The sequence below is a fragment of the Odocoileus virginianus genome, chromosome 11, assembly GCF_023699985.2.
Source record: "Odocoileus virginianus isolate 20LAN1187 ecotype Illinois chromosome 11, Ovbor_1.2, whole genome shotgun sequence".
In the NCBI taxonomy this organism is placed as follows: Eukaryota; Metazoa; Chordata; class Mammalia; order Artiodactyla; family Cervidae; genus Odocoileus; species Odocoileus virginianus.
The window spans coordinates 1640636-1654175 of record NC_069684.1 but is presented as its reverse complement, the minus strand read 5'-3'; the positions used below and the strand labels follow the sequence as shown (position 1 = coordinate 1654175).

Below are 13540 nucleotides of genomic sequence, written 5' to 3'. Positions count from 1 at the left end.
AAACTAACACCACATTGTAAATCAACTATTCTTCAATTTAAAAAAAAAGAGACCCTAGAAGAGATAGGTTTAGTTATCTGGAAAAGGTACGTTTATAAAACATCTTACTCTAAAGTAGTACTGAATGAGTAAGTTGCTACCACAGATACACAGGCTTTTATTTTGCTGGTAAACAAAATGTCTATGGCATATTTTGCTTTGACTTACATTAAACAAGCAGTAGGATAATTATCATCTTCCTAAAAGATAAGTTTATGATTAAAAAAGAAACTCTAATGTCTTTAAAGTCAAGATGAAATATAATTTCTTTCATGGCTACTCAAATCCCAGTGATATCATTATAGACTATTATGTTATGTATTAATTTTTAATCTCAGTTTACTAAGGTACAGGTAACACTCTGTAAAGTGTTCGCATCTTGAGTGTACAGCTTTTTTACGCACGTGTACACCATGTAACTTCCAGCGAGGGGGACACACCTCAGCCCATCGCCCCTGACAGGCTCCCTTGTGACCCGCTCCTCTATCTGCTGTCACTGCGGCTCAGTTTTCCCTATTCCTGAACTTTCCGTAAATAGACTCATATGGAATGCACTCTTTATTATATAGTTTCTTATACTTCACGTGGAGCTTCCCTTGTGGCTCAGCTGGTAAAGAATCGGCCTGCAATGCAGGAGACCCTGGTTTGATTGCTGGGTTGGGAAGATCCCCTGGAGAAGGGAATGGCTCCCGCTCCAATATTCTGGCCTGGAGAATTCCATGGACTGTATAGTCCATGGGGTTGCAAAGAGTCAGACATGACTGAGCAACCTTTACTTTCACACTTCACATATTGCTTTTGGGATTCACCCAGGTGGTGGTATGAATCAGTGGTTCTTTTCTGTCACTATGTAGTAGTTTGTTGTTACCAAGTAATAACTTTAATTATTACAGGTACTTACACACAAAGTGTATCCCCCCTCTTCTTATGAAAACTAATATTATAGTCAATATTAGCATAAAATAATTATTCAGTGGAACAAGTCCTATAACTTTTTCTTTTAAACCATTAAAACTGGAAGTAATTTTGTGACAGATGACATGTGTGTTACACGAAATCCAGAAGGACATGGGGGTGCGTTCTGCCGAGGACGCCCCCTCCCTGTCCTGCATCACCCCACGCGCCCCAGACAAGCAGCACTTTCAGGCCGAGGGCAGCTCTCCTGGAGACTTGTTCACGAGCAAGCACGTTCCCCTCCTCACACAAGTGACATCCTGTAACACACCATCTTCCACACTTGGCCTCTTTCCACTGGGAAGGAAACAGTATCCTCGTACATTTATGAATACACACACGTCTTCCCCATCTGAACCAGTCACCCGATTAACGCTTGGAAAACACTCTGAGCACAGAGCTTCAGAAGCAGGAGGGCCTCTGGCCCACCCTCCCATTTACAGACGAGATGGAAGCTCCCAGGAGATGAGAGGATTTGCACAAGGACCAGAAACAAGATGGTGGCAGAGACAAGACTTGGTAGCTGCTCTCAGGAAACAACAGAATCCAACGGGAAAAGGACCTGCGGAGCGTGAAGAATGCAGGTCCTGGCCCATGTGGGCCTCGATGTCATGCAGACAGCCAGAAACCCTCCTGTTGTTCATCAGGCTCCTGCTCCTGAAACAACAGACCCCAGCAGGTTAGCAGTTATATTAATACGTCACATGCAATAACGCTAGAATGCTTGCTGTTAAATACCCTAAAGAAAACGGACATCCATGAGTGTGCTTCCCACGGAGACGTTTTCATCAAGAGCTAAGTGAATTTGCCCACTGATTAAGAATTTCACTGTCTCTAGATAGGATTCTAACCCTCCAGTTCACTGAGCAGAATCAATATGTACAGAATGCAGGTGACCCTTGGACGACACAGGGGTCACACACCCTGGGCACAGCCAAAAGCCCGCGTGTACTTTACGGTCAGCCCCGGTGTGTGAGGTTCTGCCACATCCGTGGGCCCAACCAACCCCAGGCCTGTTGGAAACCCGTGTTGTTCAAGGTCAACCGTCCCATTAGTCATAGGCTCTGGATACTGTGGTTAAAGCACTTCAGTGAGCTTCTGGGCTCACTGAGCTAAAGGTCCACAGGAAGAGAGAGAAATTAGGAGTAACTACACTCAATTGCCGCGCTGTGAAAGTACTGGGGTTAGGGGGTGCCCTGCAGAGACTCTGGGGAAGGACGTGGCCCCAGAGTCCGGAGGCCCCCCACCCCAGGGCAGGGGTCAGCCGCACGGGGAGGCAGGAGGGTTGTACAGGGAGAGGGAGGCTTGGCCCAGATGGATTCTGAGCTGCAGCTGAAGGTGATGAAATTAAAAAGACTGTAACCCGAGAGACACTGTTCTCTGCGACAGAGAGGCTGTAACCCAGTCACGGTCGCGGGCTCGGGAGTCGCACAGACCTGGGCTTGAGCACCAGCCCTTCCCTTAGCAGCTGTAGGCCTTTGGACAAGGTTCTCATCTCTTTAAATTCTCAGGGACTTCATCCGTGAACTGGGGGTGAGAAGGGCCTTTGCTGCTCAGCAGACATTCAACACGCTCCACTGGTGACCATGATTCTGGTGGATGAACCGCTGTGACCTCCACATCCTGAAAACCCCCAATCTCCGCAAAGCTTTAGACCGCAGGAGACCCACATCCGGGAACCTGCCTCACTGCATCCACACCAGCCCCACCGCAGGGCACCCTGCTCCCCCGCCTGTCCCCTGGACCTGCCCACATCCCCGCACCCAGGCCCCGGGCCCGGCCTCCAGGATGCACGTGAAGCCTGCCCTTCCTCGGGGCTCAGGCCGGGCCCTCATCACCGGCCCTGACCTGCTCTCCTTCCACCGGTCCTGGAGGGCAGGGAGCGCCGGCCCTTTCTCTGGCATCCCCAGACACGGCAGCCGGCAGGCCTGGTTCCAGACCACACTGGGGGCCGGGCCTGGGACGAAGGCCTCTCCAGGGCACATTGGCCTCTCTGTAGCCCAAGGGGTCGTGATAACAAGGGCAACCGTGCCTCTCCTCTGCCTCAGTTAATAAGCGGCACTTGTCACACACGGACGTCCTCAGTACCCACAACTGAGTGCCGAGATGCTCGTACTGACCTGACTGCATCTCACACTCTGCAAATTACGATAAAATATCAGAATATGCCAGGCTTCTGAGAAAGGGTTATTTAAAGTAATAAACACTGCTCGTTTTTATATGCAATTGGATTTATGGTAGTCTAAGTTGCTCTTAAAGCTTATATGGTAAAATACTGAGGACTTTTCCTTCATATACTAACTGAATATAAGCAATTTAATGCCCTAACGGCTGTAATCTGATCACTGACATACATGCTTCCCGCCACAGATACCTGCCGTGACAGCAGACAGTTCTTATAGACAGGAAGTGACACGTCTACACCCAGAATAAGAGAGCCAGAAGCACCAGCACCCTCACCTCCTTCTGGAAAAGGAAGAAACAGGAACATCGGTGATGTCGGGTTCCCACTCATCTTCAGCGTCACAAAAGACATCTTCACCCTGGTTACTCCCATGGCTCTAAGGAAATAAATACCGAGTTTCCAGTAACAAAGGGGGAAAAGATTTAACTACTTTGCTGTATTTATCAAAGTAAAAATGCACAGAAGTGGATGCTGTTTCAGTAAGATCTGCAAATTAACAGGTTCAAATGAGCCAAATTAAAAATGCCTGCACAACAAAATGAAACCCTGGAGATGTCGACATAGCCAGGGGGGAAACGAATATGATAAATATAAAATAAAGGTTATTTTTTTAAACAAAAGTTTATTATCAAAATATGTTAAGAAAGCTTACGGATGTTAGCTCACTACTCACACTTCACTTGACAAAAACTTCAAAGGACGTGAACACACACTTTACCAATAAGCAAACAAATCCTCAGTCACTACTTATATGAAAATGTAAGTTAAACCAGGGACACTGGTAAATGGCAATATTCCTGGCAGGCAAATTGTCAGTGAGAAAAATAGAATAAAAAGTTTATTCTATTTATACAGTATTTATAAAGTTTACTTATACAGTGTCAGAAAATGAAAGACAAGGAAATAAGACCTTAGAAACTAACGTGCGGAGCTGTGACCTCTCAAGCAGCAAACCGCCGAACCCCCGAGAGCACAGCAGCGGCCTGGGGACACCGCGCACGCAGGCCGCCAGCACCTCGGAGGACCGAGCCCGCTGCAGCGCTCTGGGTCCCTCACACCCTGCCCCCTCCACTCACGTGCAAGACTTAAAGAACACGCTATTATAACCGAGGAGATTTAGTACTAAACTTCTCCATACAGTGGTGAAAGTGAGAGTGTTAGTCACTAAGTCATGTCTGACTCTTTTTGAGACCCCGTGGACTGTAGCCCACCAGGCTCCTCTGTCCATGCGATTTTTCAGGCAAGAATACTGGAGAGGGTTGCCGTTTCCTTCTCCAGGGGATCTTCCCAACCCTGGGGTCAAATCCAGGTCTCCTGCATTGCAGGCAAATTCTTTACCATCTTAGCCACCAGGGAAGCACTCCTTACACAGCTATAACTATATTAAAACCCAAAAAAATCCCTTCTACAGGCAAAAGTAAATATACACAATTGTTAGTACTGGTTGGTTTGGCTAATGGGAACAGCCTTTTATTAATATCTGTCAAATTTTCCTTAGTGAGAACATGTCACTTCTGCATTTTTCATTTCAAAAGTTTATAGAGATTTTTATGATACTGCAAACCTCATAAAGTTCCTTCATTGCTGCAAGCTTAGACTCAAACTTTTCCAGACTCCAGACGGTTGAGACCCTGAGCTGCAGGTTACGGACCCGAATCCAAGTGTCAGAACTGCTTCCTTTATCTGATACCATATATCTGAAAGAGAAACCAAAGAAAAAATGCTTTGTCTAAAATACACGTAAGAAATACACGTAACCGAGAGATTCTGGAAACAACAGCTCCCAGAAAACAGTCCACTGATTAAGTCTCTCCAGAGTTAAGTATTTCTGTTATGGTTATAGTCAGGTCTAGGATATACTACATACTAAAATAACTTTTTACATAATAACTTTTTAAATTAAAAATTCAATACTGCACATTTCTTTTAAAACGTGGAATACTAATTAATTCTCAACTCAAAAGAAAATTAGTAAATTCATAAACCAGCTAAAATTTCTCTGTTTATAAAATATTTTCAAAAGCCTTATTCACTCCAGAGTGACCTCTGAAAGGGGAGTCTGGAAGTGCCCCTGGGGATTGACACCTGCTCGCTCCCAGACGGGCATGTAGGGTACTAAAGAAACTCAACACAAACAAAAAATCATATAAACGGCAACTAGTTTTAAACAAAGAATTAGTTTACTAATAAGATAACTACTCACCTGCCAAAAACATAATTCTTGTTTAACCTGCTGCTGATGGCGTTGGCTTCCTGAATCATGACGGACAGCTTCATGGAGCTCCAGCTGGGCTGCGCTGGCAGAAGGCAACAGAGAAGGCTGAGGACCTGGGTGTGAGCACGGACCCCCGGGCACACCTCCTGAAAAAGGCAGCTTCACACCAATGGTTCTAACTGTGTATCACAGAGGTAAGGGTCGTAACACAGGGACTTTCTACAACCCTCATGGCGAAATGAAATATTCTTCACCCAAAATGAGGTCTTTCACCTAAGGAGGCAGGGAAGAAAAGTAAAGTTCACAGAGACAGGAAATGCCAAAAATGCTGCTTTTCCTCCTAATATTTTTAAAGTTCTTCTCTTTTTCCTAATTTCTTTTTTTCCTAATGTCTAAGTTAAAGAATTAGATAAACTATGCATGCATGCATGCTAAGTCACTTCAGTCATGTCTGACTCTGTGCGACCCTATCGACAGCAGGCTCCCCTGTCCACAGGATTCTCCAGGCAAGAATACTGGAGTGGGTTGCCATTCCCTTCTCCAAGATAAAGTATACTACAGCCTTAACTTACATAGAACCACAATCCTTTATATTTTGCCTGAAATTTTAAAGTATATAGATAGATAAATATAGACAGAGATAAAAATACATCAGGAAACAAAAACAATTTTAGTCCAAAATTCCATGTTCCTAATTCAGATTTAAGATTTTATTATAGACACTTTCTATGTTGTTCAGTCAAACTTATAACCAATATTCCATTAAAAGCATTTTTTGAAAGAATAAAATTCATTATTCAAGTGAATTATTCAAATTCAACTAAAAAAAAATCAACTATTCATAAGGCACTATTTTAGGACCCAAGAGCAACAAAAAGATGAATTAAGAAAATGTTCTTATCTCCTGCAAGAGACAGAAGGAGTACTACTGCAAAGTCATCTGAAACAAAAGCTATGGAGAGTATCTGGCACAACGACCAGGTGTCCTTGCTGAAGCACAGAGCCTGGATGATGCCCTGTGGGAACCAGCTGCGTGACAGCCTGAGGCCCGTCAGCAAGCCCAGAATCGGAGACCCGCCAGGAAAACCACCTGGCTGCTCCGTCCACAAGTCACAAGGGGACAGAGCGAGAAGGGAAGAGCCTGCCAACAGACTAAAACAGACATAAAGGCACATCTACCACTCGCAAGGTGTGGACCACGTCTGTACGCTGATCCAAACCAACCAAACAAATGTATCTTAAAAATTATCAAATAATCCAGGAAATCTGAATATGGACTAGATATCTGATGAGTATAAGAAACTATTACTAATATTTTAATTGTGATAACAATATCAGAGTTAAGCTTCAAAGAGTGAGAGAAAAGACGCCTTATCTCGATTGGAGACACATAGGGACGTATTTGCAGGTTAAGCAATAGGTTGCTTGGGTTTTGTTTCAGAACACTCCAGGAGGCAGGGGACTGAGCAGGGGCTGGAACAAGACTGAGCTTGGTGGGGAGCTGTTGGAGATGGCGAGAAGCATGTAAGGGTTTACTGAACCAACCTCTGGGCTTTCACAGTTTATTTGACCTTTTCTATAATTAAAAATAAAAGTTTACACTGAAAACATGCTGTGTTCTACACAGGAATGCAGAAATGTACAAAAAAATAACTTTCAAGTAAGACAGAAAGTGATGTGTGCAATGATTACACACAACTTAGATAATTCTTGTAAAATAAGAATTCAGAATTACATTACGACATTTTAAAATACATGATACATATGAAAATAATACTTGGAATTCCATTTACTATTTGCTTATGTAACTAAATATTCTAAAAATAATAGCTCATACAAATTTATCTACATCCAGAGAAGTCACTTAACACATAGAATAAAACATTCTGAATATGTAAGGATAACTGACATCTTAGTAATTTTATGAAATAATGCACAGTTTAGAATGCCTGCTGAGGCCATCCTGCACTCACCTGTGAAGGCTTTATCCCTGTGGCTCTGATTCTGCTGTAGAATCTGCACTTCCTTAGCAATCCTCTGCTTCTCTGTTTCTAGAGCTTCCAGAATTTTTGCGTGGCGAATCCTGTGGTCTTCTAAAGCCTGGTGAGATCCATTCATGTGGAGCCGCACACGAGAGCATGCAAAGAAAGGAATTATGAACCAGACATAACAGCAGTCTGGATGGAATAATCCTCATTCCACAGGACGCGTTTTATTAAGCATGAAAGCCTTTTAAAAAATGACTTATACAGTATCTTTAGAGAACGATTTTTTTCCTCCACAAAATCAGGAGGAATTTCTGATGACATAATCTTTTCCTTACCATTGATAGGAATATAAAAATCTTCAGGGAAAAAACTACTCAAAAAAGCCCACACTCAAGAACGTCTGTTGACTAAATCAAACAGTTAAATGAAAACAACACCTATAAACCTCATTTGACACTAATAAGCTATCTAATAGCCCCCTAGTAATTGTTTTCAAGATGTAAACTGCTCTTAAAACTCTCTGAGATGGTTCCCTGGCCGCTCCAGTTCTGGAACTGCTAATACACGTGTTCTCCCCAAACTCTAGTAGGGGCATTTTTAGGTTACTGACGGCATCTTCTCTACCCCCACCTCCACTATTAACTCAGAAAGAAAAGAAAAAAAAACTGCCACTTGAGACTCAAAGTTTAAGGCACAAGAAGGCAAAGCGGAGATGACAGCAGCGGCTCTACCTCCAAGATCAGCGGTGCCCGCTCCAGGGCCACTCATGAGGGGTTCGGGGCCCCCCTCAGAGCTCTGACCCAGCAGTGCTGGAGGCACCAGGATCTCGCGTCCCCCAGGTGACGCTGGGCCTCTGGTCCAGCACCTGGAGAGCACCGCCCAGAAGGCGCCTCTGCCCTCAGAGAGACGACGGACACTGGTGCCCCAGCTCCCACAGTGCCCCGGGGCCTGCCCACTGCTCCTCCCAGCCTGACACGGGGACGCAACCGGTACAGGAGTGAGCCACCCCCTCTGCCCTGTGCCGCAGCGTCCCTCGGCATCTGTGTGATGGCGTGACGATGGGGGAGGGAGGACACTTCAGGCAGGGAGATGCCCCCCACCCTCAGACCTGTCACTCCTGTGTCACCCTCACACCCGTCACTCCTCTGTCGCCCTCACACCTGTCACTCCTGTCACCCTCACACCCGTCACTCCTGTGTCACCCTCACACCCGTCACTCCTCTCTCACCCTCACACCCGTCACTCCTCTGTCGCCCTCACACCTGTCACTCCTCTGTCACCCTCACACCCGTCACTCCTCTGTCGCCCTCACACCCGTCACTCCTGTCGCCCTCACACCTGTCACTCCTCTGTCACAGACCTGTCACTCGTGTGTCACCCTCACACCCGTCACTCCTCTGTCACAGACCTGTCACTCATGTGTCACCCTCACACCCGTCACTCCTCTGTCACAAACCTGTCACTCGTGTGTCACCCTCACACCCGTCACTCCTGTCACAGACCTGTCACTCGTGTGTCACCCACACCCATCACTCCCCTGTCGCCCTCACACCCGTCACTCCCGTCGCCCTCACACCCGTCACTCCTCTGTCGCCCTCACACCCGTCACTCCTGTCACCCTCACACCCGTCACTCCTCTGTCACCCTCACACCCGTCACTCCTGTCACCCTCACACCCATCACTCCTCTGTCGCCCTCACACCCGTCACTCCTGTGTCACCCTCACACCCGTCACTCCTCTGTCGCCCTCACACCCGTCACTCCTCTGTCGCCCTCACACCCGTCACTCCTCTGTCGCCCTCACACCCGTCACTCCTGTCGCCCTCACACCTGTCACTCCTCTGTCACAGACCTGTCACTCGTGTGTCACCCTCACACCCGTCACTCCTCTGTCACAGACCTGTCACTCGTGTGTCACCCTCACACCCGTCACTCCTGTCACAGACCTGTCACTCGTGTGTCACCCACACCCGTCACTCCCCTGTCGCCCTCACACCCATCACTCCCGTCGCCCTCACACCCGTCACTCCTCTGTCGCCCTCACACCCGTCACTCCTCTGTCACCCTCACACCCGTCACTCCTGTCGCCCTCACACCCGTCACTCCTCTGTCGCCCTCACACCCGTCACTCCTCTGTCGCCCTCACACCCGTCACTCCTGTCGCCCTCACACCTGTCACTCCTCTGTCACAGACCTGTCACTCGTGTGTCACCCTCACACCCGTCACTCCTCTGTCACAGACCTGTCACTCGTGTGTCACCCTCACACCCGTCACTCCTCTGTCGCCCTCACACCCGTCACTCCTCTGTCACAGACCTGTCACTCGTGTGTCACCCACACCCGTCACTCCCCTGTCGCCCTCACACCCGTCACTCCTGTCGCCCTCACACCTGTCACTCCTCTGTCACAGACCTGTCACTCGTGTGTCACCCTCACACCCGTCACTCCTCTGTCGCCCTCACACCCGTCACTCCTGTCGCCCTCACACCCGTCACTCCTCTGTCACAGACCTGTCACTCGTGTGTCACCCACACCCGTCACTCCCCTGTTGCCCTCACACCCGTCACTCCTGTCGCCCTCACACCTGTCACTCCTCTGTCACAGACCTGTCACTCGTGTGTCACCCTCACACCCGTCACTCCTCTGTCACAGACCTGTCACTCGTGTGTCACCCACACCCGTCACTCCCCTGTCGCCCTCACACCTGTCACTCCTCTGTCACAGACCTGTCACTCGTGTGTCACCCTCACACCCGTCACTCCTCTGTCGCCCTCACACCCGTCACTCCCGTCACCCTCACACCCGTCACTCCTCTGTCGCCCTCACACCCGTCACTCCCGTGTCGCCCTCACACCCGTCACTCCCCTGTCGCCCTCACACCCGTCACTCCTCTGTCGCCCTCACACCCGTCACTCCTCTGTCGCCCTCACACCCGTCACTCCTGTCACCCTCACACCCGTCACTCCTCTGTCGCCCTCACACCCGTCACTCCGCTCTCACCCTCACACCCGTCACTCCTCTGTCACCCTCACACCCGTCACTCCTCTGTCACCCTCACACCCGTCACTCCCCTGTCGCCCTCACACCCGTCACTCCCCTGTCACCCTCACACCCGTCACTCCTCTGTCGCCCTCACACCCGTCACCCCTGTGTCGCCCTCACACCTGTCACTCCTCTGTCGCCCTCACACCCGTCACTCCTCTGTCACAGACCTGTCACTCGTGTGTCACCCACACCCGTCACTCCCCTGTCGCCCTCACACCCGTCACTCCTCTGTCGCCCTCACACCCGTCACTCCGCTCTCACCCTCACACCCGTCACTCCTCTGTCACCCTCACACCTGTCACTCCTGTGTCCCTTAGCATCCATGTGACAATGGGGTAGGACAGACACTTCGGCTGGGAAATCCCTCTCACCCTCAGACCTGGAGCTGACCATCACCCTCCACAGAGCCTAAGTTCTTTAAAACAAAACCCAGGGACTTCCCTGGCAGTCCAGTTGTTAGCAATCCGCCAGCCAGTGCAGGGGATGCGGGTTCCATCTCTGGTCCAGAAAGACCCTATAAGCTGCAGGGCGGCTGGACCCGACGCCACAACTACTGAGCCCCCGCTCCTAGAGCCCGTCGTCTGCAACAACAGAAGGCCCTGCAACGCGGAGCCCACATTCCGCAACCAGAGAGTAGCCCCTCTTGCTGCAGTGGACATGCAGCACAGCCAAAAATAAGCAAATGGATAAATAAATATTTTTTAAGTCCAGCTTTTCCTCCAGACTACACTACTACATGATGAAGTCACCTGCTTTGTCGCCAGAGCCTCCATTTCCAGCCGCTTTCTGTTGACATGAATTTCCTGCTCAAAACGCTGCTTCACCTTTTCCAGTTCCTCAATTTTGTGATTCGCCTTTTGGTTATTTATTTCCTGAATCTTCTTCCTTTGAGATTCTTCTTTCTTTAAGCAACAAAAAGTAAATAAGGCAAAAGTACAGAGCAATTCTTCAAAAACAAGATCAGTTGGTAGAGTCTGCCTGCAGTGCAGGAGACCAGAGTTCAATCCCTGGGTCAGAAGAGCCCCTGAAGAAGGAAATGGAAACCCATTCCAGTATTCTTGCCTGGAGAATTCCACAGACAGAGGAGCCTGGTGGACTAAAGTCCACGGGGGTCACAAAGAGTTGGACACGACTGAGTGACTAACACACAAACAGGGCAAAAATACAGAGCAATTCTTGAAAAACAACATCAAAAAATACAAGTCCCATTTTTAAAATCAGTGCCCAAGAAATTGACTCACAATGGAAAAGGGGCCCTGGAGCGTCTCCACCTTGTCGAGGTTGACTAACCGACTGCAAAGAACCACCCTCCCAAGCACTGGCCCCTGGACGGTGCAGGGAAGCTGAATGTCCAGCAGACAAGAGAGCTGAGGCCCGAGGAGGGGCCAGAGCCCCTCAGTATCTCCTCTTCCCTGACAGCCGCGTCTCCCCGGGACGCCCCAGGCCCATCTAGAAACCTAAGGTTACTCAGGACGCCGACGGGCCTCTTACCAGCTCCGCCTCCAGCACTCGGATCTTGCCCTCGTACGCAGCTTTCTGAGAGGAGAGCTCTTGCTGGGCCATTTCTCTCACGATCTGGATGCCTTGCATCATTTCCTCCTTGGCTCTCACCTGCGCCTCCTGGATTTCCGCCTCAAGCCTGCAAGGCAGCGAACAGCCACAGGGGGCGCCATCAACCTTCACACACCAGAACTCTCAACTGTACTAAGACGTTTTCAGTTAAACCAAAGCTCAAACCTCAAAACTTAAATTTCTGACTTTCTGTCAAAAGCGTTCTTAAATCTTTATTATCTCGAGAACTGTTTACACAAAATATAGAAGAGAAAATATAAAAGGATGAAAATTCGCCTATTTCTCAGCCACTCTGCTCTACACACACGAGTACTCACTGTAACCTCTGGGCCATCAGCAAGTCGTTTTTGGCTGACTCAAAGTCTTCTGGGCCCTTGCTCACAGGACTCTCTCTGCTGGGTGGCCGCTCGCCTTTCTGGACTTCCATTGGATGATTAAATCTAAAATAATGATCGCCACCAAGAATCACCCGATCTCCCTAAAGCACACAAAAAATGGACCACTGGAGGTGAGTCCGAACCAAAAATCCCCATGGGACAAACCGTCATGCTCAACAATTCAATACAGCCCAGTGTCACTAATGATGAACAGAAGAATCACGGCAGCTAACATTTATGAAACACCTGAGAGGGTCAGTTCCTAGGCAGACTGATAAGTCCAGGGTCCCCGAGGAGGAGAAAGGGGTCTGGGGCTCTTGAAGAGGAGATAGGGGTCTGGAATTCTCAAGGAGGAGGAAAGGACAAACATCTTTTTTTTCTTTACATTCCTTACTCTTGAGTCACATAAAACGTTTTTTTCTTTAAGCCCAGAACTAGGCTTGCCAGGTGGCACCACTGGTAAAGAACCCATCTGCCAATGCAGGAGACACCAGGGACATGGGTTCAGTCCCTGGGTTGGGAAGATCCCCTGGAGGAGGAAACAGAAACCCACTCCAGTGTTCTTGCCTGGAAAATCCTATGGACAGAGGCTACAGTCCAGGAGGCTACAGAGTCGGATGTGACTGAACACACACATGATGATACAGAACTGATGATTACACAACAAACTCAGTTTAAACTCTATACTAAGGATTATACAATGTATCCTGCTTGAAGACAGTTTTTCCTTCCTGAAAACCTTCTGGCTAACCCTGTTACCTTAAAATGTAAACTATGGGACTGGGTCTAGTAAGATCTTTACAACCTTGAGACCTTCTATCTGTAGACTTACTGTAATAACTGATTAGAAAAGCATGTGACTCCCTTGCTAACACGAGCAGGGGGCACTCTCCACCCCTTCTGAGTCTGTGTCAGAAGCCTCCTCTGTTCCTTTTTCACTTTAATAAAACTCTGCTACACAAAAGCTCTTAAGCGATCAAGCCTGGTCCCTGCTCCTGAAGCTAAATCTTCGGAGATCACGAACTCGACATCATTCACCATAAGCTACCGCACTGTCCATATGCCAAGAACTGGGGCAGACACGCTGCCTACATGCCTATTATTAACCCAGTTCTAGGGATGAGGACAATAACACAGCACAGATGTTAACAGCCACGGCGCTAAG

The 13540-nt window shown here is 48.4% G+C and overlaps 1 protein-coding gene across 2 annotated transcripts in view; it reads right to left on the bottom strand.

Annotated features, from left to right (window-relative positions):
- The window catches only part of KIF14 (kinesin family member 14), a 43729-nt gene that overhangs the window by 9194 nt on the left and 20995 nt on the right, over window positions 1-13540 (bottom strand). For both annotated transcript variants that reach the window (XM_070473817.1, XM_020907013.2), the window contains exons 16-23: window positions 12316-12476; window positions 11918-12065; window positions 11176-11328; window positions 7367-7493; window positions 5382-5475; window positions 4743-4875; window positions 3454-3554; window positions 1556-1650 (exon numbers count right to left, since the gene is read on the bottom strand). In XM_070473817.1, coding sequence (XP_070329918.1) covers window positions 1556-1650; window positions 3454-3554; window positions 4743-4875; window positions 5382-5475; window positions 7367-7493; window positions 11176-11328; window positions 11918-12065; window positions 12316-12476 — 1012 coding nt within the window. The remainder of the gene's footprint in view (window positions 1-1555; window positions 1651-3453; window positions 3555-4742; window positions 4876-5381; window positions 5476-7366; window positions 7494-11175; window positions 11329-11917; window positions 12066-12315; window positions 12477-13540) is intronic.